Source organism: Equus asinus, chromosome 12, assembly GCF_041296235.1.
Source record: "Equus asinus isolate D_3611 breed Donkey chromosome 12, EquAss-T2T_v2, whole genome shotgun sequence".
In the NCBI taxonomy this organism is placed as follows: Eukaryota; Metazoa; Chordata; class Mammalia; order Perissodactyla; family Equidae; genus Equus; species Equus asinus.
Window position 1 is genome coordinate 19,386,415 of NC_091801.1, and position 26,727 is coordinate 19,413,141.

Sequence of the window (26,727 nt, forward strand, 5' to 3'; positions counted from 1 at the left end):
ACAGAGAGGGACGGATATTTTGCTTTGGAGCGGGGCACACTGGTAGATGTGTCTGACACCAAGGACGGGCCCCGAGGAGGTGTACAGGGGGGAGGGATTGGCTTTTGAAAGACAGGAAGTTTGAGGGCTTGTATTTTTTCCTGTGAAGTATGAGGCTGTTGAGAATGAGTAGGTGAATGGGAAGTGAATATGTCGAAAGTTTGAGAAGAGGAGAGAAGCCTTGAAAATAGGCATTTAAAAAAGTGGAAGAACCATTTCACTAGAAAAACGTAAGATTGCTGGGTAGTGTTGACCGTGAATTTCTAGTGATAGAGGTCTGCCTCGTTTTGTGATTCGTGCTCCCCTCCCCCCGCCGTTTCTTCCAGCGACTCTCAGATTTTCTGCTGCGAGTATGGGAGAGGCAGGTGGTTGAGGTCAGAGTCTGGATCTTGAGGAGGTCATTAGTCCCTCCTCCCAGCCATGTGTATTTAAGAATAAACACAACCTCCACCTAGCAAGGTTGCGGCCAAGGCGGTTTGCTCTGGGACACCCTGTCAGTCAGAGCCCGGCACTAGAGGGGATGGTTAGGAGGAGGTACGTACAGCCGTGTTGTAGGTGCTTTGGGAAGTTGACTTAACTTATTCACTGTGCTACAATTTTCAAAGTTTTGTATCAATTCTAACTATTTTGGAGTCTTTTAAGAAAATGAATCTATTTGCAATGTTTATCTTCCAATTCTTTGATTTTAGAAAACTGAAACAAAAAATCATTTTTCCTTGGAATGGGAAAAAAGATGTGATATTTAGAGTTTGTGACTGGTAAAATAAGAAGATGTGAATTTTAGATAGACAAAAAGTAGGAGTTAGTACTCTCCATGTTTTACGCTCACATCCCGTATTCGGAAGCACAGCGCAGTCATGTTAGCTTGTATCTCCTACTAATATCTCCTCTTCTTTCTTTTTAGGAAATAGTCTAGTAAGTTTAACCTTTCATTTATTTAGTCTTCATGGATTAATTGAGTACTTCCATCTAGATATGATGAAACTCCGTAGATTTTTAGGTAAGTGATTCTAACCCATTTAATAGTAATAAGATTTATATAAGAACTTGTTTAAATTTTGTATCAGTTATATCAGTTAACTATTGCTCTAAACAAACCACCCCAAGTTCCGTAGCTTAAAACGACACACACTCATTTAGCTCCTGAGTCTGTGGGGCAGGTCAGGGCTGCCTCTGGGCTGGCTGAGCTCGTTTCTGCACCTGCCATTGGCAACAGGTGAGCCCACAGTCGCTTTGTAGACCTTGGCTGGGACACAGGGCCTGACCTGGCTCGGCTCTGCGTGGTCTCCTGTTAAATTAAAAGGAGGCAGAGGAGTTTGGCACCATAATAGATTCACATTAAAAACAAAAAAATGAAATATTTATTTATTTTACAACAAGCTGAGTTTGTTCCAAGAGCAGTGGCCAGTTTCCACAAGAGAGCTGGCGTGCCCAGAGCCCTGGCGTCCCGGGCTCAGCACTGGCCTGCCCTCACTTCCTCTGCGTCCTGGTGGCCAAAGCAGGTCCGATGCAGATGAACTGCAGCCTGCGGCAGGGAAGCTGCAAAGGCTGAGGCCTTGGATCGGGGGGAGGGTGAAGATTGGGACAGTTTTGCAGTCTCTTACATCAGCCACAACTTCCTGACACAGATGACACAACGTCTGTCTTTTTCTAAATTTTTGAAGGCTAAACTTTAAAAGATCAGGTACCTTGCACTTAGGTCTCCTCTTTTTCTGATCCTGGAAATCTCTTGACAGTAAACTTTAAAGATTGTTTTGAATATGTTTAAATATGCAGGATGATATTTATTTAATACTGCTCTGCTAGGAAAAAAAATTAGTGTTTCACCAAATAAAGAAATATGGTAGAAAAAAATTAGTAGCATGAGAATTCTTACCATTTTTTAAGGAAGACGGTAATATTTATTTTCTTTCCTCTTAAATACCAAACTATGATAAATTTATTACCTAGGACTTTTGAGAAACCTTTAATGCATACTTATTTATAAATTGTATGCCTGTAATTCTGTACTAATATATTATGTAAATTATAAAACACATACAAAAATAGATATTGAGTATTTGACAGGCTATTTTAAAGGATGGGATCAAAGTAAGTACAGAATTCTGATGCTCTTTCCCAGTCACCAATGAGTCATATTTCGCCACCTCAGAGTGGCCTCGCTTTGCTAGATTAGAGTTCTGTCCTGTGGGGGCCAGAGTGCGGGTTTGATGGCGAGGGGACAGCTCTACCCCACTCCTGGTCTACGCTTTTCATGATAGCATAGCAGACACTGAGCAAAGAAGGCAGGATTAATAGAAGATCATCCCTACTACTGAAAAACTAATTCCGGATGTGCAGCTCACCTCTCGCATCATGCACACACAGGATCATTTTCATCTACCCTGATAGCTAGCTATACTGTTTGAGCTCCATAAAGATTTTGGTTCACGGAAGAATTTCTAGTTCCTAGAACAGTATCTGTCACAATAAATACTTGTTGAATGAATTGTAGTGTTTTTATTCAACTGAGAAACTCTTTTTAAACTAAAAAGGGTCAGAGGAATTTGGCACAATGATAGATTCACATTTCAAAAGAGAAAAGAAAACAAAGGAAATATTTTATAATTTTGATACAAATTCCTTCTAGTTAAAAACGTTTCAAACAAGTTAGGAGTGGAAATGGTATGAATTCTTTGGGAACACGTGTGAGATATGAGGTGACTCTCATCTCTCTGAATCTGCACAACTAACTGATAGCCACATGAAAAGTGTAAGTGGAGAACTTTAATTATCATAATTTTTGTGCTTGTACCTGCCTCCCATTTGCAACTAAACTTGGGGTGTTTTGTCTTTGATGCAGTTATGATTCAGGAAGATTACCACAGTCAGAACCCCTACCACAATGCAGTCCACGCTGCAGATGTAACTCAGGCCATGCACTGTTACTTAAAAGAACCTAAGGTAAGATGCTGACATCTACAGTAGGGGAAAATCCTAGGAAAACTCCTTTCATTTACTTTCAAATACTTTTCCTTAAGTTAGTGGTTTGACTCAAAATCAGAAGCTTCCTTCACAAGAATGAGAGCTAGCTGGATCAGATTTCCAAATGTGGCTATAAGTGCAGCAACTGAGAAATGGGGTGATTGTTGGGAGAGAGGCTGGAGAAGGCTAAGCGAGGGCCAGATCACACGGGACCAGGAAGCCTGTGTTCAGACACTTGGCACTTACACTGAGCTCCATGGGAGCTCCACGAGGGCAGGGACAGCATTAATCTGGTTCAGTGAATGAATACGGAGCTACGGGAGGGGAGCAGGAGACCGTAGAAAACTGTCCTGGCTGAGGTGTAACATAAATCAGACAAGCCCAGAAACAGGAATACCCGTCAGGAGCTGTTTCAGTGCTCCATCAGAGAACCTGGCGGCCGAAGCTAGGCAGGGAGCTCTGGGACAGGCAAAACGTGGATGGTTTGTAAGATCTCTTGGGAATTAGAATGATGAGGATATGGTGTTGGAATGCATTTGAGGGAATGAAGTAGGGAGAGGAGTCAATAAAGACTGGTTTAGGCAGTTGAGGAGAAGGTAGAAGTCTTTGGTGAGAGAAGAAATGTAGAAAAAAGAGTAAGTTTCCGAGTAGGCTTGGTGGCGATGATGAGTTCCATTTTGGATATGTGGAGTTAAATGTGTTTGTGCAGTGTCCAAATGGGGTGTCTAGTAGAGACTTGGGTAAAAGAGTCTGAAGTATAGGCGAGAAATCAGAGTTGGAGATACAGATTTGGAAATTATCAGCTGCAGATGTGAATGAGAGCCATGTTTGCCTGGGGACGTTTCTTACCCCTGGAAGTTCTAAAATTACACCTGCCTACCCTTAGCCCTGCTTCTAAATTCTTTTCTCCTGGGATCTCAGTTCCAGCTAGTTGTTAGGAGGGAAAGCACGCTGACTAAATCAGTTTGTGCCAGTTGATGCCAACTTGAAAATATAGCCATGTCGTTGCCAGTCTTCTGAGATTGTGGAATATGTGAAAATTGTCCCAATTTTTAAAAAATATATATTGTGACTTTTAAAAAAAATCAGCTTTGTTCTGGTATCACTTACATGCTATAACAAAATGCATACATATTTTTTGTGTACAGTTTTAACAAATGTATACTCCCAAGTGCCCTGATTTTTTTTAAATTTTTTTTTTAAAGATTTTAGTTTTTTCCTTTTTCTCCCAAAAGCCCCCAAGTACATAGTTGTATATTCTTCGTTGTGGGTCCTTCTAGTTGTGGCATGTGGGACGCTGCCTCAGTGTGGTTTGATGAGCAGTGCCATGTCCACGCCCAGGATTATTCGAACCAACGAAACACTGGGCCGCCTGCAGCGGAGCGCGCGAACTAAACCACTCGGCCACAGGGCCAGGCCCGCAAGTGCCCTGATTTTTTTAATTAAACTTTTCAAAAACTCTGGGCCAAGCCTGAAGCCTCTGTCCAAGAGTCTTGTGGGAGAAATTGATAAGTAATCACCATACACAGGTAAATGGAATGCTGGAGGTAAGTGCGTGTTCTCTGGGACACAGAGGAGGTTAGCCTAGTCCACACGCCCTTGAAGCCTCCTCCCCTCCTGTCTCCCAGTGGCCACCCAACAAGAAGCCAGGGGCAAGGAAGTCGGGTGATGCCAGGCAAGGGACAGGATGCACAGGGCCAGGAGGGGTGTGTGTAAAAGTGAACACAAACACTGTCTTACCCATGCAGCCCTGGTAATACTAATTTTAAACACTTTTTGTACAGGTAGCTCTGATGATTCTTAAATACTTTTTTTGCCTTTGCGGCTCTGATAAGCACTTTTCATCATTTGCGTACTCAGGGAACTCTTAGTTAAAGCTTCAATTAAGGATGCAGATAAAATCACTAAGCCCTAAAATGCAACAACTCCCTTGTCCCTTATCATAGTTAACATTTAAAATAGTGTCACTCGGCATTCTAAAAGTGAATTCTAAAGAAAGCCTTAAGATTGTATTTCTTTACTTCCTGGGCCTTCACATGGCATCACATTTTGCAGTGTTTTCATTCATTAATGTAATACATGGTCCTGGTGGTAGGAATCTGGTGGTGCGCCAGACCAGAAAGGCCCTGGCCTTCAAGAAGCTTACATCCCAGTGGGGAGGCAGTCACTAAACAAATAGAGTTTTGACATAACTGTAGTAATTACTGCTCTGAAGAAACCTCAATAGAGCAATGTGCTGGAGAGTGACTGGTTGGACAGCAAGAGTTTACAACTTGAGATGGAGTGGGCAGAAACGACATAAACCGAAAGGAAGTATTCGAGAAGGAGTCAGCCATAGAAAAGTCCAGGTACAGCGGGAATAGTAAATAGAAAGGCCTAAATACAGTATTTAGTAAGAAATTTGCTTCCAGTTTTTATATCTTATGATTTATATGTAAGAGCTAATTCCTAGACTCTTCTCTAAGTGAAAAAAAGAAACATTTGAAGCCCAAGAAATTATTGGAGATTTAGGGAAAAGTTCTTACTCTCTGTATGTGCATCAGCTCTAAGTTTAATAGAATATTTATTTTTTATGCCCTCAAAGCTGAACTAATACAGATTATAATTTTATTCCAGCTGAACCTAATAGCACTTAATAGCAACAATCAAAACAGTGAAGTTTTTCACTGAACACAGGAAAACTCAACCACTTACTAGTTTTCTTTCTTACTGAAAAGGACCCTGCTGATAGCTTTGCAGATAGAAGTGAGATCTGACTTTCATAGACATTAAATGATTTGCAATTTCTTCTTCACACAACTGTTCTTTACTGTCAGGTATTACCAGACATAATCACAGGAATGGAAGTAACATTTGGTTTTTTTTTAAATCCACTTTAAAAAGTTGTATTAATGTCATTGACTTCCTTGTCTTTGTTCCAGTGCTCATAAAGTTTCCTTTCTGATGAAAGATTTTTTTTTACAAACAGAAATGTTGCATTTTTATAGTCAGATTTTCATGTGTGATTTGTTTTCAAACTTAGACTTTACTTTCCCTTCACAGAACTTTTAAATATCAGTTGCTTCTTCCCATGTTTCTGTTTTTAGTGGTTAACTGTTTAATCTACCTGAGATTATTTGATGTCATTAATTTTTTTAATAAGTCTATTTCAGGATTATTGTATTCTCCTAGGATGGTCCATGTCTAGTTTTCTGCCACTCGCACTGTGTTTTAGCTGTCATAGGAATATGACACTTTTGCATGTTGCGTGTGAGTTCCTTATTCATCACATTCCCGCAGCCACACCCACAGGTCTATATGTTAGGGAGGCAGCTCGCTTTCTATGCACGATGCTCCGTATGGTATGCCTTCTGTTTATCTTGATTAGGAAGAAGTACTTTAAAAATCTTTATTGTTTAAATGCTTTCGCACATCCTAAAGAGGAAGTAATTTTCTTCCCCATCTTCTCCCCATTCCAATTATAGGTAATACAAAAATAAATAATACACATTCTCTACCTTCAAACAGCTTACAGTTTGACAGTTTTCCAGGGGATTCAAGCCCCCAGTGATTTTTCTCAGACTGAGATGAGCTTGACAGAGGGGATGGAAAAAGACCCATCCTGGCATAGAAAGAAAATATTAGAATTTGAATCTAAATTTATTTTTTATCTTATATTTTAAAATTTTTCAGTTTTCATGTTTGTTTTATCACGTGCAATATTTGTTCAGTATCCTAGTCTATAAGTAAGTATACCTATGTTGGTGGTGTATGCTCAAAATTTTTTACTGTAAGGGCACAAGATCATACAAGTTTAGAGAGCATTTTATTGCCCTAATGTAAACCTAAATAAAAGTATGCCCTGCCGAGTGTTACTATGGCAGGACGTGAGAAGCGCTGTAGGAACATGAATCAGTTGTTTGCTGGGGAAGGGGCTGGAGGCAGAGAACAAGGCAGGGGATGCAGGGGGCAGGACACAAGGGACTCAGTGGAGTTGGGCCTTAACAGTTGAGTAGAAGGTGGCCTGAAAATGAGAGGTGATTCTTGAAAAGCAGGTGATAGACTCAAGGTGGTCATTTTTTATCATTGAAAATTTCAGTCAGGTAATAAACTTATTTATTGCAAGTCAGATTAGTAATAATTATTAAGAGTAAAATTAAAATTTCTAGTGTGCCAGATTACTTTTTCTGACATGAATACATTGTGTTTGCTGTCCTGAATGTATCTGTTCACGGGGGCGGGTTTTATTACAGCCTGGACGTAACTGCTCCATGAGTACGCAGCTTCCTTAAACACTAGGACCGCAGAGAGAACCTTGCATGGTAGATTCTTAATTGAAATCCAATAACCAGTTTGTTGATAAATAAACAACCTCAGTCATAGGTCTTCTGTATTGTACACTTAAAAATCTGCTAAGAGGGCAGATCTCATGTTAAGTGTTCTCACCACAATAAAATTTGTGGAAAAAAACCTCATAGGTCTTCTGTGGTAGTGGCACAGTAATAAAAACATGCAAACCTGTGTTTGTTGTTTTAAAGCCATTATTTCTCAAAAAGATGGTTTATACTTTAGCTGCCATTTTAATTAAGCTTGTTCAAAATGAAACAGTATAAAGATGAGCTCTGTAAACTCCACGTGGGCAGGGACTCTGTCATGTCCTGTCTGCCCCCAGGGTCTTGATGAGGCCAGCACCTAGGGGTGTTCGGTGGCCTTGATGAATAGTCACCTGAAAAACACAAAGCGGGAGGAGACTGTCGACATGACCATTTGAAGCTAATTCAAAACTATTGTAATGGTACAGAGTTTATTTCAAATCTGTCTGCCATTGTTCTTTCGTCACACTTTAGCTTGCCAGTTCTGTGACTCCTTGGGATGTCTTGCTGAGCTTAATTGCAGCTGCCACTCATGATCTGGATCATCCAGGTGTTAATCAACCTTTCCTTATTAAAACTAACCATTACTTGGCAACTTTATACAAGGTTAGTGCAATTTTATCATCAAAACTTAATATTCTTGCATTCTAGAAAATGTTTCATGTTTTAAAGAAGTGAAAGTAGTAAACCAATTCTCAATGAATGTTAGAATTTTAACCAGAGTAGTATTGCTTATAGGTAATTCTTTATGTTCAGAAAGAGCCTTACCATTAAATAATTCAGATGTGCCCTTTTTTGTAGAATACCTCAGTACTGGAAAATCACCACTGGAGATCTGCAGTGGGATTATTGAGAGAATCGGGTTTATTCTCACACATGCCCTTAGAGAGCAGGTAGGTTGGATTAAGACTAATTTATTATGAACTATGGAAATTAACTTAGTGAAACAATTTTATAAAGTTGTAAAAATTGTTACATTCAGGTGTTCCAAACTTTTCCATTTTTGTTCAGTTTAATGGGTAAATTATCTTATTTTACAAATGTATATCAATTTTAGTAATTTAAACCTATTCTACGATACAGTCGGTGGTATTTTTTAGTGAATTTTTATGAAAGATCATTCCACGGATTTGAGTACTATAAAATTCACTCTAAATACACAATGGCTCAGTCAGAGTGTACTGCTTATTATATAAATAGTGTTACATATTTCCATTTTATACTCATTTGAATAAAACCTTAAGTTCGAGGTGTAAAGGTAAATTGGATAGAAAGTAAACATTTTGTATAATAAATATATTTTTTAAAATCTGTTCCAGGAAGTTTTCAAAACTGTAAGAAGTAAAAAGAATGCTTTATATCCTTAATAGCATAATCCTAGAGTCAGTTCTAGAGCTATAGGATGAAATAATGAATGGAAAGAACAGAAAGTACTAATTTTTTAGAAAAGGTAATGTTAAGCAGGCCATTTGAAAGCCTAATAAAAAGCATTAATGTCGATGAGCCCAATATGATGTTGGTTGTTAAAATCTCGTCATCGACTCACAAACTAAAGCTTTTAATAATGCCTCACTGAGAGAAGATGCACTTAAGAAAACCATGTAAGTGAGTGTGAATTGTCTCATTCTAGAAAAAAGGTGAGGCATAAAAATACGTTTGGGTATTAAAATTTAAGTTACTATCATTGTTCTTTCTTTCCCTTTCATAAGTTAAAGCCACTTTATAAAAAACTTAAGTGTTTTGTGTAATGACCATAAGAAAAAAGCTGGACTTTATTTTTATTTTTTTAAATCTTTATTCATGGATACCATTTGGAGTTTTGACAGTACTTCTGGTAAGTAAAATTGTTTCTTGCTGTAGTACAAATATAAAAATTGCTTAAACCATACAGTGTTTATATATATATGCTTTCTTTTTCTGGATTAAGACAGATTAAAATGTTGGCTTCATTAGTCCCTTTTTATCATGTTTTGCATTTGGTGACTAACCCTGTTGAGTTCTCAGATTGAATAAAAATAAAAACTGAAAATAAGAAACACTATGTAATACTGTTCTTTTTCTGTTTTCTTTATTTAGGGTTTGTTTTATTTAATGTTCAATATTGTGAGCCTTTTAATCTGTTGACAGCTCTTTACTGATCATTATACAAAGATGATGTTTGCTACGGCCCACTGAAAAAAAGGGCAGGAATTGGTTTTTTTTTAAGCTTTTTTCTCTTTTGATTTTACTTGAGACAGTTTTTGAAGTGATATAATGTATTTGTTATTTGCATATTTGTATTAACATGTTACCTTTTCCCTTCTCGAAAATTTAGGTATTCATACAGATAATTGACTGATTCTTGAATTTGACCCTAAAAGTATAGTTGAATGTAAACTTTTTAAAATCATTTGGTGGGATTCCATCAGGCATCTTAGAATGCCGACAGGAGCCAGTTGTTGAATGGGCCACTCTTCCTCCATTTGAACTTCCTTCTGCGTTTCACGTCTCAGGCAGCAAAAAGAGAAACGACAGTTGTTTAGCCCCAGCATAACCTAGCAAAGAATTTTCTCAAGCAACATACTAATCGTAATACAGATTTCCTTTAGGCCAATAATTCCATATTGGCTGGCAAAATAAGGACACTCTTTTTGGAATGTTTGCATATTGGTAGTATTTTCCTACAAACTCTTGTGGTTTTAGTTTTGATTATTTTAATAGTTTTTCTGATGCATTCTTTAATTTAATTTTGGTGAGGAAGATTGGCCCTCAGCTAACATCTGTTGCCAGGCCTTCCTCTATTTTGTATGTGGGATGCCGCCTCAGCGTGGTTTGATGAGCGGTGTGTAGGTCCACGCTGAGGATCTGAACCAGCGAACCCCAGGCCACTGAAGTGGAGTGCGTGTACTTAACCAGTGTGCCACCGGGCTGGCCCCTTTAAAATTTATTTTTTTGTGATAGGTTAAAAGTTGAATGGCAAGTGAAATATCTTAGGGCTCTATAAAGCTTTCTGAGTATTAAGTTTAAGAAAAAAAAAACCCAAGAACTATTTAATTGAAAGTCTTGTGTTTTCTCTTTATGTTTCTCTAATTCCAGGCAACAAATGGAGACTGAGATAGGTGCTTTGATACTAGCCACAGACATCAGTCGCCAAAATGAGTATCTGTCGTTGTTTAGGTCCCATTTGGATAGGGGCGACTTACGCCTAGAAGACCCCAGGCACAGGCATTTGGTTTTACAGGTAAAAATTGAGCTTGGAAAGATTCTGTTTCTAGAGTAAATCAGGGGATTATTAGAATCAAAATGAAATATTCTAGTGTAGTTTTCAGAGTGGTTAAATCTTGAGGAAAAGCTGTGGAGTTTCCTTCCAGTAGTAAAACATTTTCCAGAAGGCGAATCTGCTCCCTAGGAAAGCACCATCATTTTTGTATTTTTCATACTCCAGATTTCTAACATGAACAATTTTTGTCAGATTAGGGTACCAATCGACAAACAGCATTTTATTTTAATAAGTTCTCACATCTAAAAAATGAGAGAGTTCGATGATTTATTTGTAGCTTTAGAGTTACTCCGGTCCTTATGTTGGCTCTTGGGTGTTATTAGGCCTGTATGACTAGGTTAGCAGTCTCTCAGCATTTCTGCAACAATGATGGGTAGCCCTAATAGCATCATAAAATTAATGTAAAAGGCAATGGATTTTCTGTTGCAGTATTTTCTTTTTCTGTTTTTAAGGTGTTCTTTTTCCACTATTAGAGTATATTTAAAACTTAGCACAATTGAAATTTTACTTCTTTTCTTAAAACAATTTTAATATTTCCCTTGCTAGATGGCTTTGAAATGTGCTGATATTTGTAACCCATGTCGGACCTGGGAATTAAGCAAGCAGTGGAGTGAAAAAGTAACAGAGGAATTCTTCCATCAAGGCAAGTTACGGTACTGAGTGAGAATTAAACTCTTCAGTCCATTTTTTAGCATCATATGAATAAAATAACTTAGGCATTCACGAGAGTCTAGCAGATGTCTGATATTTTTAGTGACAATTCACAGTAGATGTTATAATCAATAATGTACAAATTGAGCATCTGTTTTGAAAAAATGACCAGATATATAAAGGCATTGATGAATAGACATGGATCAGGTTGGAAATTCTGCTTTACAGAAAGATTTCCCCGACCTTGCTCTGAGCTTGTCGTGTGTAGAGGACAGGGCTCTATTAGCATGTAGGAAATCTGGTGTGATTTAAAGCCAGGAACGAAGGATCTTCATTACAGGCGCTTTCCTTTTAGAAATCTAAGATTTAAATTAAAATGCTGACAGAATTATAGTCTTGGGGAATCACCTAGTGAAAGTTTTCCACCTCCTCCATTTAAAATAGGCTATCAGCTTGGGAACCTTTTCTGTGTGTGAATAACTTAAATTTAAAAAAGAACAAATTTAGAAGCCATCCTCTCGTGAGGGTTAACTATGTTAACGTTTTTCCTAAGGAATTTACAGGTAAGATGAAGGCTTTAATTATGTATCTTAACCAACAGGGAAGTTCCACATTAATAATTCTCTCTCTTTTCTTTAATTTCTAGGAGATATAGAAAAAAAGTATCATTTGGGTGTCAGTCCACTTTGTGATCGTCAGACTGAATCTATTGCCAACATCCAGATTGGTAACTAAACTACTTAGATATGACTGGTTAGAAAAATGCTGCTGATATTAATTTTGTCAAGAAGAGATATACATTTAAAATACAAATATTAAAATCATGCTCATCTCTATTTTTTAAATAATTTAAGAAATTTTACCCTTGTTTTTCCTTTTTCTGGCTCTTGTAATTTACTCTCATTTGGTTTTAGGTCGTAAAACATAATTTTGCAGAGTAGGTAGCAATACTTTGTTTCTATTATAACACTGAAAGAATACATTGTTTGCCCACCTGGAAGCTTCTTTTGCATAACTTTGGGACTGCTGTTTTAAAATGAAAAAGGTGATCACTGAGCATGGTCATAATTGAAGGCCAGTTTCTCCCACTGCTCACTTTTCTCTTTTATCACTGCCTATTGATTAAATCTCTGACATCTTGCACAGGCCTCTTGTAGTCGAGCCTCGAATGTGTCTCTTCAGTCTTCTGCCCAACCACAACCCCCTCATTTACCTACAGCAACTCGGGACTCTTCAGTGGTCCCCAAATCCACGATGCCCCCTCACTCTCTGCGCCTTGCCAGCCCTTCCCATCTGCCTAATAGACTCCTTTTTCTAGAAGATCAGCCTCAATTGTCACCTCCTCTAGAAGCCACCTTCCACTTCCTCCAGGCTTCCAGAGCACTAGATATGTGTCTCACGGCCACCAGGTCCTTGCCTTGGCTTTGGCGGTGTATCCCTGAGGCCCAGCACTGCACTAGAAGCAGGAAGCACTTGAGAACTGTTTGCTGAGTGAGCCGTAACTGTAATAGAAAGTGTAATGAAGTGTACTGTGACTGAAGGATGTGCAGCTTGTTGTGGACAAGCATAGGAGAGCTTGGCTAGCCGGGGGTGTGTGGGGGTTTGGGTGTTAAGTAGGGGGATTGTGGAGGGGTAACTCAGCAAGGTATGAGGGATGAATGTAATTTTGGTAGCTGGTGTTGAATAGGGCCCTCGAGGAGTAGGCTGAACATAGTGAAATGTGTACACAGACTTCAGAAAGATAGTTCTAGAAATTCAGAAGATAGCACAATACTGTGGCATAATACTCTGAAAAGATGATTGTGCTGTAGGGTCAGAAATTCAGAAATACGATTCTTACGTTGTAATTGCAAAGGATCCTCATGTGGAAGACAGTGGGTAGTAACTGACGTGATTGCAGAGGGATAAGTAGAGAAGATGGAGAGTCGGGCCCAGAGGAGCATGGCACAGGCCATAGGACAGGTGTGGGGGGCGCCGGGTCTCCGAGGGGCTCACACCAGTGAGGGCTGCAGAGGCGGCTAGCAGACTGGTGGACAGTAAGACTGAAATAGATCTGCGCTGCCCTGATTCTCAGATAGCATAATCATATGCTAAAGAATAGGTGAAATACGGGCAAAAGGGAATTGAAGACAGGTGAGCGGTAGTAAACTCACTCCGGCTCCTTTAAATGTCTCTTTGCCTGAGTCAGTTACCCCTGAGATGAATGAGAGAGCCTGCAAATGAGGTTTTAAAAAACTGCAATTTTTACAGGGGAAAAGAAACTCAGTGCCTTAAACTCTTCATCTCAGTCTGGAGATTTTGTCAGTGTTGGACAGTTGGGTTATCAGAGGCCAGGGATAAGGTAAATGATGATAGTAGCTGACCTCTCCTGACTCCTCAGCACTTCCCGAGGGGACAAGGACCGCTCCTTGTCCTCCTCTTCAGACGCTGCCCAGTTTATACGGTAACAGGGGTGCCTCCTTCTGACATCACATCCCAGGTAACATGGGGCTTGGAAAGATCCTATTTCTAGGATAAATCACGTGACTATCAGAATAAATAATTCACTAAGCAGTGATTACCTGGAGCCAGCATAGGGTCAGTAAGTAGAAGACATGTTTAATTAACATAATTTCCTCCTTTGAGAGGAATACTAATTTCATTGAACAAGAAAATAGCATGTTCTGGCAAAGACAAGGCATTGGACAGGCGTCCTGTGGGGTCCGTGGAGCTGAGATAGAGGCACAGGGCTGGGACAGTTGAGCGGGTTCACCAGAGGTGGAGCAGCTGAGTCCTGCCCTCCGAGCGGGTGCTCTATGGCTGTGTTCATGGGCCTGGTCCATTCAGTTTTATCAGGTACTTAAGACCTAAAAGAAATATAGGTTAACATAGAGCCAAAAGCGATAGCTGATTCGTTGGATGTTAGAGGCAGGATCCAAAAGCTCTCAACCAGTTGGAACAATGGGAAGAATCAAATAAGATGAATCATGTAAAACCTGGAATAAGGTTCTGCACTTGGGTACAGAACTCCAGCTGCTCATGGCTTAACCATGCACCTAGGAAACACAGGGCTGTGGGCGGCTGGCGCAGCCTGACACACGGGCGTGAGGATGGCTGCCAGAAAGATGCCGTGTTCTTTGACTGCAGTCATGACATTTTCTATGTTTGTTAGTTCGTTCTCCTCACCAGGACATGGCTCCTTGAGGGCAGATCTTCTCTGTCTTACTCACTGCTCAAGCCCTGGCCACCCGGGAAGCGTGCCTGGCATATAGTAGGTTTTCAGTTAATATGTGTGGAGGGAATGGAAGAAATGAAAGCAAGCCTTATTTTTGATATCACAACTACAGTAGTGACCCCCCCTTATCCATGTGGGATACGTTCCAAGACCCCCAGTGGATGCCTGAAACCATGGATAGTACCAAACCCTTTACATACAGGTTTTTTTCCTATACATACATACCTATGGTAACGTTTAATTTATAAACTAGGCACAGTAAGGGATTAACAACAGTAACTAATAATAAAATAGAACAAGTATAACAACATACTGTAATAAAAGTTAGGTGAATGTGGTCTCTCTCTCTCAAAATATCTTTTTTTTTTTTCCCCTGCTTTTTCTCCCCAAATACCCCCAGTACATAGTTGTATATTTTAGTTGTGGTTCCTTCTAGTTGTGGCATGTGGGACGCCGCCTCAGTGTGGCCTGATGATCGGTGCCATGTCTGTGCCTCGGATCTGAACCAGTAAAACCCTGGGCCACCGAAGCAGAGCGCACAAACTTAACCACTTGGCCACGGGGCAGGCCCTCAAAATATCTTATTTACCGTACTCACCTTTCTCCTTGTGACGATGTGAGAGGATGCAGTGCCTCTGTGATGAGATGCAGTGAGGGGAATGATGTAGGCCTTAGGATGCAGCGTTAGGCTACTGGTGGCCTTCCGACAATACATCAGGAGGAGGATCGGCTGCTTTGGGTGATCCTGGATCATCAGGCCATGACAGTGTTGATGGCTGGGTTAAAATAAGGGTTACTTGAACACAAGCACTGCGATATCATGACAGTCTGTCTGCTAACAGAGGTGACTACTAAATGACTGTGGGTTGGATAGCATACACAGTGTGGATGTGCTTGACAAAGGGATGACTCACATCCCAGGCAAGATGGAGCAGGACAGCAAGAGATTTCATCGTGCTATTCAGAACAGTGAGCAATTTAAAACTTATTATTTATTTCTGGAATTTTCCATTTAATATTTTTGGACCGTGATTGACTGTGAGTAACTGAAACAATGGTAAGTGAAACTGCAGATAAGAGGGGACTACCAAACTATTTCAGACACTATAATTTGTACACTTAAAAAAATTTAACCAGGCCGGCCCTGTGTCCCAGAGGCTAAAGTTCCACGAGCTGTGCTTCAGCAGCTCGGGTTCACTGTTTGGATCCTGAGCACAGACCTACTCTACTCATCAGCCGTGCTGTGGAGGCATCCCACATACAAAAGGAGGAAGATTGGCTTAGATGTAAGCTCAGGGCTAATCTTCCTCAAGTGAAAAAAGAGGAGGATTGGCAATGGATGTTAGCTCAGGGCAAATCTTCCTCGCCAGAAAAACAAAAACAAAAAACTGGGGTGAGGGAGGAGGGTGAAAGGAGTGATTGGGCACATGTGTGGTGATGGATTGTGAAGTCTGGGGTGGTCATGACGTGATCACCACAGAAACCAAAGCATAATGATGCACACCCAAAATTAGATAATGTTAGAAGCCACCGTTACTGCAATAAAAAAAATTGCTCAAAAAAACATTCAGCTGTCAGACCATGCATTACTCTTCTAATTAAAAGAAGTGGGTGCTAACTGGTTTAATTTCAGTGAGTTTTTTTGTTGGCTAAATGGAACCTTTAAAAACTGTTAGACAAGCAATGATTAAAATCTGAAAGTACGTTTCCTCTGTCCTTAACAGATCAAAAGTTTAGGAGGATAATGTTATTTGTTTCTCCTCATATATGTGATTTAATTGATAAGGTATTTCCTAGGAGCTTCTTTTCACTTGTATAAGATACTGTGTAATATAAAATCAGATAGAATGTGCCCTTGAGTGCTGTGTCTCCTAAAGAGGCAGACAATCCTGAAATTACTTCTTTTCTTTTTCTGTGAATTAAGGAAGGTCAGTTATGTGAGTTGTTTATAGTAGGACCTGGGTACACTTCACTCTAATAATTGTTTAAACTAATCTCCTCTGTTCTTTTTAGACTCATAATTTTTGTCCTGAGTCTTGGCTTTATAAATTTGAGTTAAATAAGATGGTCAACCTGAGTCCTGACCAGGTTTGAAGATAACCCTCCCTAAGGGGATAATGCGGTAAAGGGCCACCAGCTCCACTTCAGTCCCGGCCTCGTAGCCCACAGTCCTGGAGGAGACCCCCTCTCAGTCTCCAGCTGTCCCGCTGGAACCATCCCTCAAAGCGTACGGCCTGCTCTCCTCAGAGAGCTGATAAAGCCACTGAGTTTGCTTAAAGGAAAGGATGTGGTTGTGCGGCTGAGAGGAGCTGTCAGAAGGAATTTAGTGTCTGTCAGTTCACCTTTACCTAAATTTCCATTGACTGACTTAAGAAATCGATTCTTCAGAGAAGATAGGTAAATGTACACACACGCACGCATGTTAGAGTCTTTTGAAAAATAAGAGTTAGGTAATATTGGAATAGGACTTAAGGTGTAGGTGTTTCAAAGATCAAGTTTCAGAATGTACGTTAACACTTTTTTTCTCTTGTTTTCTCCAGGTTTTATGACTTACCTAGTGGAGCCTTTGTTCACAGAATGGGCCAGGTTTTCCAACACAAGGCTGTCGCAGACAATGCTCGGACATGTGGGGCTGAATAAAGCCAGCTGGAAGGGACTGCAGAGAGAGCAGTCCGGCAGTGAGGACACTGAGGCTGCGTTCGAGGGGTTGAACTCACAGTTATTACCTCAGGAAAATCGGTTGTCATAACTCCCGGAATCACTGGGACAGACTGTGCCTCCTGGAGGTTTTTAGAAATGTGAAATGGGGTCTTGAGGTGAGAGAACTTACTCTTGACTGCCAAGGTTTCCAAGTGAATGATGCCAGCATTATTTATTTCCAAATTTCGTCTGTTGGATCATTTGAACTCACTTTTTAAACATAAGACCTGAACATATAGCAATATGCATTTGGCTTTCGTGTGAAACCTTGAATATGCAAAGCCCAGCAGAAGCGAATCTGAAAGGAGTAACACAAGAAGTTTTCGGTGTGCCACGTGTTTTTCAAAGCATTTATTCTTCGAACCATGAAACTTGAACTGAACCTTTCAGCAGAAATCTCTTGGAATTTAACCAGTCTGATGCAACATTGTGTATCTGTACCTTCCACTAAGTTCTCTCTGAGAAAATGGAAATGTGAAGTGCCCAGCCTCTGCTGCCTCTGGCAAGACTCGATGTTTACAAATCAACTCTGAAATATTGGTTCTCAATTTGCCTTGGAGCATGATTGTGAAGGAACCACTAGGAATTTTAAAGATCAAACTTTAACTGCAGCTCTTTCCCCCTGGTTTGCCTTTTTTCTTCTTTGGATGCCACCAAAGCCTCCCATTTGCTATAGTTTTATTTTGTGCACTGGAAACTGAGCATTTATCATAGAGTTCCGCCAAGCTTTCCCTCCAGTGCTGTTTGGCAATGCAATTTTTTTAACTATTGGTTTTTAATTTGGGGCGGGAGGGGAAGAACACCAATGTCCTAGCTGTGTTATGATTCTGCAGTGAAGACATTGCATGTTGTTTTCACTACTGTACACTTGACCTGCACATGCAAGAAAAAGGTGGAATGTTTAAAACACCATAATCAGCTCAGGGTATTTGCCAATCTGAAATAAAGTGGGATGGGGAAGTGTGTCCTTCAGAGCAAGGGTACTAAAGTCCCTTTCGCTGCAGTGGGTGAGAGGTATGTTGTGTGTGGATGTATGGATGTGTGTTTGCGTGCATGTTTGTGCATGTGTGACTGCATGTGTTATATTTATCCATGTGGGAAAGGATTTGAAATGTAAGCTTTTATTTATTACTTTAGAATGTGACACAGTGAGCAGCCACATTTGGGGGAGGGAGGTAGGGAAGCTGTAACAGATTGCTCCAGTTGCCTTAAACTATGCACAAAGCTAAGTGACCAAACTTCTTGTTTTGATTTGAAAAAAAGTGCATTGTTTTCTTGTCCCTCCCTTTGATGAAACGTCACCCTTTGATGGGCCTTTTGATGTGAACAGATGTTTTCTAGGACAAAATCTAAGGACTAATTTTAAACTTAAAACATTCCACTTTTGTAATTTGTTTTAAATTGTTTTATGTATAGTAAGCACAACTGTAATCTAGTTTTAAGAGAAACCGGTGCTTTTTTAGTTCAATTGTATTTCCCTTGTTACTGTAAAAGACTGTTTATTAATTATGTTTACAGTTTGTTGCAACAGCCATTTTCTTGGGAGAAAGCTTGAGTGTAAAGCCATTTGTAAAAGGCTTTGCCATACTCATTTTAATATGTGCCTGTTGCTGTTAACTTTTGATGAATAAAAACCTATCTTTTCATATTTTTATCTTTGATATCTACCTTATAACTCAATCCCCTGGAAATCACGATGCTAAATTACTAGGAAATCAGTGTTAGCGTCTTGGCTCTAGCATTCACTCATCAGATATTTATTCAGGCAGAGCTGCATGCAGGCACGATCCCCTGGGGTTCTGTACTACTCTCTGCACCTCACAAGTGGGCAAGCCGAGGCCCCAGTCAGGTCGTTTGCTCAGAGTCCTGACTAAGACCCGAAGAGGTCAGCCCTGAGCCCAGGCCTCTGGACTCCACAGCATTTTGTTCCCACAGCTGGGAACTGCCTAAGACATCAGCCCCTCTCGCAAGTATTAAAATACTACTTTATTGGCCTCTTTAAAGTAGTAAGAAATGGCCACTTAATTCTACTTGACTGATACCAACGTAAGAAAGGTACCACTGGGCTTCTTCCTCTATCTTCTCAAGTCCAATTCATTAGAAGGGATATAGTGCAGACTTCTGAACATACTGTCATTATTTGCATGGAGGAGTGATGTCCCATAGAAATAGAATCGAGCCATGTAAGTGATTTTCAGTTTTCTAGTAGCCACATTAAAAAAAGGAAAAAGAAACAGATGGAACTAATTTTAATAACATTTATTCCAATATCTCCAAAATATTTTATGATTTCAATATGTAGTCATTGTAAAAAACCATTGAGATGTTTCATGTTCTTTTTTTGGTACAAAGTCTTTGAAATCCAGTGTGTATTTTACACTTAGAGAACATCTCAATTTCGACTAGCCACATTTCAAGTGCCCAGTATCCACATGTGGCTAGTGGCTGCCATGTTGGGCAGTGTAGATATAGAAGTCTCATGGTAGCAGAGCAGAGTGTCACCTAGGGAAGGTAAACTGGCCACTTATATGAGGTGGCATCACCTTGGCAAACCTGATGCATCCAGAGTCTGATGAGGATCCTTACAAGCTCACAGACTTGGTATGTCAGCACATGGAGAGTGGAACTCTCTCATAGCACTCTTATTAACCAAGCTCACAGTAACTGATGTTTTTAAGTGTTAACATTTAATTTACAATGAGAAATATAACTATCAATCATTCTTTCCCTTTAGGCAAATCTTCTTGGGAAGCCAAATTATGATCAGCCGGTTACTTGGTGAGCATGGATTCTGAGCAAGGGAAGCAAGTTGCCTCATGCATCCATCTCCCCATGGGGATATACCTGCTGATACTCATGTTTGTGGACCAGGGTTCTCTCTTCCCCTGGACTCTGCCAGTAGTTTCTTCTCCACATCAGCTGCTGATTGGCACATCCAGTAGATATGTCAGTACCTTCAGCCTTGTCTCAGCTGAGCCTGCCTGGGCTCCATCTGCCTGTGTATGATCGCTTACTTCTGCTCTGATCCATTACATGTTTCCTATTGTTTGAGACGCAAAGGATTATCTTTTTATTTACACATTCTCAAGGGGAGACACTTGAGCGTTGCTCCCATTTCCTACCTACACATATAATAAACCCATTGAAAAGTTGTGTTTTGTTATGTATATGTGGGAATGACCGTCTATAGCCCTGCTTCTTAAATATGACCTATATTCCTTGAACATTGATTTTCTAGAAAAATTTGAGCAAACAGTTCAGTAATTTAGAAGATCACATTTAAAATAATTCAATATTATGGAACAGAACACAAAATTCCCAAGAAATTTTAAGATAAAGCAGGAGACTTCAAAGAATTGTTGAGCATGTGGCAGCCCTTGGGGGCTCTACGCCCAGCACTTCGGTAGCGGGGGACGTCTCTGCTCTGGGGGTTGAGGTCCTTGGAGAGAACATTTTGGCAAGCCTTCGCTTAACAACAAATAATCTGGTTCCTCATCAATATTTGTACTCTGTAAATGTGATGGTTTATAATGATCTTCTTTGTATAAAAGAAGTAAATATTTTATGTCCTTTGCAAAGCTGGGAAAATATATTTGTACCCAAGGTACAGGTTAGAGGTGCTACTAATTCTTTGAAGATTCCTATAATGGTCTCTTTTTCCAAAATGCTTTCTTGGCTCTTAAAGCTTTCAATTTTCTTAAAAATTTAAAACTTTCACATCGCAGGTTTACAATGTTTTCATGTATACTTTTTTTAATGTATAAATATTTTCTTTAAATCCCCTCCCAATCAGGAGGGCATTCCCCTCTTGCTTGGGAAAAAGTCTGCAATGACCTATAGCTAATATGCATTTGGTAATGTTTTTAAATAAATGTGCATATTAATCACCGTAGCATCAGCATACATTTGAAACGTATAGTTGTACAGACAGATATGTGTAAGACTTAGTCTGAGCCATTCCTTGCTTGCTAAGGATCTGGAGACAACCTGTGTCATTTGGAAGGTCCCTGAGGCTCCACGGTCTGCAGGTGGAAGGCCGACTACTGGGGGTGAGCTGATGGGCATGGCACACCAGTTTCCTCCATCTTGTCTCCTCTGCTCAGCATAAAGCTAGCGTAAATTGGGCCATCAATAAATGTTTGTCAAACAAACTAATTTGGTATGAATGTGTTTCCTTTTTAGTTATCAGTTTATCATTAAGAGAAATTATATTGAAACTAGTCTGTCTATGGTGAAGTCATGTGGTAAGCAATATCTGAGTTCCTGTTGTGTGCAGAGCACAGCACTGGCTGTAATAAAAGGGTATTAAAAATTGCAAAACGTGGTCTCTGTTCTCAAAATGTTCGGGTGACAAAATGATGTGTGAAAAGTGTTACCTAACATGGCAGGTTTTGTGTAGTACAAAATGAATGCAAAGTGTCGGTGGGGGGGTGTTTAGGAGAATGAATGGTTTGGTTTGGTTACTGATAAAAATGACACCAATTCTAGTAATTATGGACTTTCATTATTGTTAACATCCACTTGGCTTTCAAATTTGGTTCTAAAATGACCTTAGACGTGCTCACTGTGATACTGTTAGGAAATGCTAACTGTCATCAATCACAGTAACTGTTTTACTTTACACCTGCACTTTCTAAATCACCCTAAAGCCTACGTTGAAGTCTGCTAGGATGGGGCGGGGGAAAGAGAAACATCCCCATTTTCAATATTAGATTTCTTTTTGGATGTAATTTAAAACTGAAGCAGTGACTTATTGGTCTGTTGCCACTTTCCACGGGCCCTGTCAATAGTCTTTGTTAAGAAATTCCATCTTGTCTTACGACATTTATCTTTAAGCTCGGCGTTTTATGAGAGAGTGTTTGAGCATAAGTCTGAGGTGTTTACTGCTGAGCCATGTCCTATAAAGAATCAGGAGACTGCATAATATCCCACGTTCCTTTATCTTAGCTGAAACTTCTAAACGTTATACCTAAACTTTTTGAAGGAAGTATCATAAAGGAGTGTGTTTAAAGTTCTTACTGGACATTGGCAGAAAACAGAACTTTTGAATTTCCATCTAAGAATCATCACAAGATAGGGGTTAGCTTTTTCCATCATAGGGAACAGAGACTCACTCAGTTTACTTTGGGTTAACTGGGGCTTTATCCTGAGGATTCATGTTCATGACAATGGAGACAAACCCTGTGAGGGCCGTAGAAAGCAGAACCTTGCTGAATCTGCTTCTCCCACACTCCTGCTGCTCTTCCTGTCTCTACCTTGCAGTGTCTGCTTAGAAAGGCCGTATAATGTAGTAGAGTTTTTAAAAGAAGCTTTACGGCTAGACAGACCTGGGTTTGGGTCTTTTGTCACATATTAGCTGTGGGTCCTTGGGCAAGTTATCTCATCTTTTGAGTGGCTTCCTAACCTGTAAAATGTCCATCGCTTAAAAGAAAAATAATATATTGACACACAGTTAAATGTTGAATCAATGGCCTAATTCATTTCCTCATAATCTGTTTTGTATTAACTGCTCATGGATACAATTGTATCTCATGACATCCTTATTTGAGCTCTGGGTACCAACTGCCTCTCTCTCAAGGTTTCCCATTTAAATTCCTGAGGGAGAATCTGATTGATTGGACCAGCTTATCGAGGCTGTCCCCTTGGTCACAGACCAATCTGCATTACCAGGTGTCCCCCCTTGTAGAAGGAAGGCAGAGGTTCAGGTGCTGGGCAGTTTGCCTTAGGGTTGGGTTAAGGAGAATCTGGGTGACCTGACTCCCAGGGTCAGCGTCTTATGTACTTCTTCTCTACCCTTGTTGCTACGCCAGTATTACAGAGTGACTTCCCAACCATGCTCTGGTTCTCATTCTTTTTCACCCTTTGATGAAAAGCATGACTGGCCAATGAAGACCGATGGCCATTAGGCAACATAAAGAGAAGGCAATTTTATCTCCGGTAAAAATCCTGTTATGAAGAGTTTGGCCTTTATCCCCAAATTAAGGCTTTCCCAGCTAGGTTAGAAAGCAATTATGAGGGACTGCTCTATAATAGCCATAGCTGTTTGGTGTGGAATGGAAGGCACTCTTTGGGTTATCATTTGCCTTTCTGAGAATGTCTAAATTACACTCATGTTCCACACTAACCTTATGGAAGGAGCTCTCTGTGACCTTTAGAAGAGGCTGGAGAATCGACGAGAGAAGAGTTTGAGAGGCTCCAGCTGTAGGAATATTAAGGTTTCTAGCCCATATGAAGTGGACTAAGGACAACAGTCTCAGAGGGAAAGATAAAAGATTCCCGAATCCTTACTTGGTTACGTAGGTTTTATTATCCTATCTGTTCTTAAGTAACCACACAAGTACCAATGAGGGACTAGCCAGCTTACAAGGTTTACAAGGAAAAATAAGAATTTTAAGAAACAGGTTCACTGGGGTAGCTCGGAAGAATGTGGAATCTCTAGGATGAGACGGGGAAAGAGGAATTACGAATGGCTGGAGGCTGATGAGAAATACTATGACAATAACAAGCATAAAAATGATAATGTCATAAAGCCAAGTGTCTCATTCTGCCTGGCAGTCTCAGAGCTGACTTTATTGGGTTAACTCCTGAAAGTTTAAACTTCTATTTGCCAGATTCTAACCCACAGAGAGAATTTCTACTTTTGGAGAAGTTACCAGAAGGATGGTTTCTCCAAGGTATTTCTTTCTGGTAGTTATTACTTCCTGTCAGTTGTTACTTCCTGTCGTCTTCGTCACCGCTGAGACACAGACTCAGGTATTCCTAACAGAGCAAGAGGACGGGATTCTTCCACCGACGGGCCTATGACTGGGGAGTGGAGCAGAACTAAAGACTGTAGGTCCTACCGCTCCCCGCCAAGCCTGTGCAAGTAGGTGCGCTGGGTGACACCTTCTCCAGATGCCAGAGACCAAGAATCCTAGGAGAAATCCGTCTACTGGAAACTACAGTGACCTCATGTAAAATGATGTAAGTAACAACTTACTTACACTCTACTGTTCATAGAATATGCGTAAAATCATTATTTCATCTAATCCTCAACAATTTTTTGAGCCGAGCATTAGTCCCATTTTAAAAACAGATGTGACTTGGCCAGGATCACATACAGGGATAGTACCCAGCTCCAGGTCCAGGGCTCCCGACTCATCCTCTGTGTGTTAGGACAGTGAGCCCCCGGGACTAGTCAGAACCACAGCAGAGAGAACATACACCCCTTACGTCCTTTCTGAGCGTCAGCTATAAAACGTAGAGTTTACTGTCAAAATCTTTCACTTCAGGTACTGTGTTGGGTGGGAGAACCAGGAACTGAAGGAGATGGGTGTGAGGAAGATGGGAAAACAGGTTTCATCATCCCAGAGGTGGATTATAGGCTTGGAACCCTGAGGAAACTCACCCCCAGTGAGCGCCCTTCTCTTTTAATGCTGAAATCCCTGTAAGAGAAAGGTGAATACGAGCAGTACAGTTTATTTTAAGGACTATATTTCCACTTAGAAAATGCAGAAAGCAAATTATTCTTAAGAAGCTACATGTGCAACACAAAGGAATCTTGTCTATTGTAAAAAAAAAAAAAAAAAAGAAAACATACATATAGGCATTATGGTCCAAGGAAAATAAAAGTTTGCTTTATTCCAAAACAGTAACTTCCTTATATTGGAGCATTGGCCAAAATTTAATACTGATACAAATATAAATTTCTTAGGTCAAAATATGTATGTGAGGTGGATTTTCTGAATTTCTTTTAAAGGCAGAATTTTTAAACCATACAAAACACTTAGAAACAGTGTACATCAACATGTGTAAAATAAGCCACCGTTCAAATTTAAGCTGAATAACCAAACCATGTAAATTACCTCAACTAATACTTGCTAACATTGAGAACATTGCACACATTTCCAATAACTTAAAAGTGAGTGTCTATCTACTTTCCCCATCTCCTAATCCCCCCAGGAAGTAACAACTATTTTTTTCACTAGATTTAAATAATCCAAATATTTACTTGTGGTAGGAGATTCTGGCATTACCTCTAGCTGAGTTTAACAGAAATATAGAAAATCATGAAGATTTATCAAACATTTAAAAATGATCACTTACAGCAATTCCTTAGAAGCCCTAGATGAGAAAGGCCGTTGTCCACTTTCTAATAACACCTAAGGTTTATGCTGCATAATATAATTCAACAGAACAGCATTCTGACCAATGATAAACAACTTATTGGAAATCGTTTTGCCTATTCAATTTTTCATTATAAAGCTACTACTTTGACCAATATTAAAAATTTTAAAACTCCATTATGCTGACATTTCCAGAAGTACTGACTTAGCAACAAGTCATCTTTATGATGCCATTTATTAAAATGAAAGAAAAAGAAGATGGGACATTGTGGCTTTTACTTTAAAAAGTGATTTAATTCAATAATTTGATTCCTCACTATCTGAAAACTATACTTCCTTCCTCAGCACTGGATGGCACTGAGGTGAGGCTGCTCTCCCAGTCCGGGTGGCCCTTTAAAGGGGAGCATGGGATTTCAGCAGTGAACATTATCTGCTTCCTACTCAAACCCCATCTCCAAGAAAATGTGAGAGAGAATCTAAGATAGAAGTTTTGTTCAAGGCAAGAAGATTCTAATCTCAAATATTTCACTCCAACCACTTGTGTTGTCCCAGCTGTCCCATCGTTGAATAGTAAGTGATCACTGAGGACGAAGGATGATGACAGTACCCTCAGTGCTGTCATCACTACATTTACACAGACTGTTCTATATCCAAATGTATGCATATAAAACACTTGCACAGATAAATTAGTGTTCAGAATTAAAAACTCACATCTACAAATGTCCTTTCTTTGTTCTGAAGTCTATATAATTTTTTCAAGCCTGGAAACCTAACATCCTGGCAACACATTAAAAACATGTTCTGTCAGAATATCCACATGCCACGGAATACTTAAGAACCGACCTTCTCATAAAAGCAAACACAACTTTGAGTGCTTCTGTTATTGCTTAATCCTCTAATTCAATTTTAAAGGCAGCACTGAATACTAAATTCAGGTATTTACTAAATAGTGTTGATTTCTACCAGCCAAAGAGCCCTAACAAACCAACAGCTGAACCAGGATAGTCTTTCTCAGCTCATTGTCTGTTAGGAAGTTGAAACATTTTCAATTAAAGCCTTCATTTTTCCTGTAGACTTCAACATGTGTGGCCCAAACTAGAAGAGAAACAAAAAGTATAAAGACATTGGTTCATATAACAGTAATGATACGCCCCCTCCCAGTCATGGACCAAAAGGCTGGGTATGTGCTGCATGAAAAACCAAGCAGCGGGATAATATTAAAACCCTTATGAATTGACAGCTTGTTACAAACATGACATATCAACAGAATGAAAAAGGGGTAACCAAATTACTTCCTAGAAGAAAAAAGTACAATCATCTTAGCAAGACCCTACTTTAGTCCAATTTTACTTATTTGAGTAATAGAAGGAAACTCAAAAGTTTGTTTTTCAGTGTCTAAAGAGTTTCAAAGAGGCTAGAATTTCTAAGATATCTGCCACTCCG

General features: G+C 39.8%; 2 protein-coding genes across 9 annotated transcripts in view; one reads left to right on the forward strand and one right to left on the reverse strand.

The window, feature by feature from the left end:
- The window catches only part of PDE7A (phosphodiesterase 7A), a 112,977-nt gene extending 91,478 nt beyond the window's left edge, over window positions 1-21,499 (forward strand). For 3 of the 6 annotated variants that reach the window (XM_014845892.3, XM_070481179.1, XM_014845893.3), the window contains 8 exons: window positions 944-1,039; window positions 2,882-2,982; window positions 7,830-7,961; window positions 8,157-8,248; window positions 10,431-10,575; window positions 11,161-11,257; window positions 11,912-11,992; window positions 17,020-18,827. In XM_014845892.3, the coding sequence (XP_014701378.1) occupies window positions 944-1,039; window positions 2,882-2,982; window positions 7,830-7,961; window positions 8,157-8,248; window positions 10,431-10,575; window positions 11,161-11,257; window positions 11,912-11,992; window positions 17,020-17,228 (953 nt within the window). In that variant the 3' untranslated portion in view covers window positions 17,229-18,827. Of the gene's footprint in view, window positions 1-943; window positions 1,040-2,881; window positions 2,983-7,829; window positions 7,962-8,156; window positions 8,249-10,430; window positions 10,576-11,160; window positions 11,258-11,911; window positions 11,993-17,019; window positions 18,828-19,913 lie in introns of those variants that run through there. The other 3 variants (XR_011493173.1, XR_011493175.1, XR_011493174.1) reach the window with 2 other exon arrangements.
- Window positions 21,500-24,773: 3,274 nt separating this feature from the next.
- The window catches only part of MTFR1 (mitochondrial fission regulator 1), a 52,680-nt gene continuing 50,726 nt past the window's right edge, over window positions 24,774-26,727 (reverse strand). For all 3 annotated transcript variants that reach the window (XM_070481180.1, XM_044780230.2, XM_070481181.1), the window contains one exon: window positions 24,774-26,379. In XM_070481180.1, the coding sequence (XP_070337281.1) occupies window positions 26,311-26,379 (69 nt within the window). In that variant the 3' untranslated portion in view covers window positions 24,774-26,310. The remainder of the gene's footprint in view (window positions 26,380-26,727) is intronic.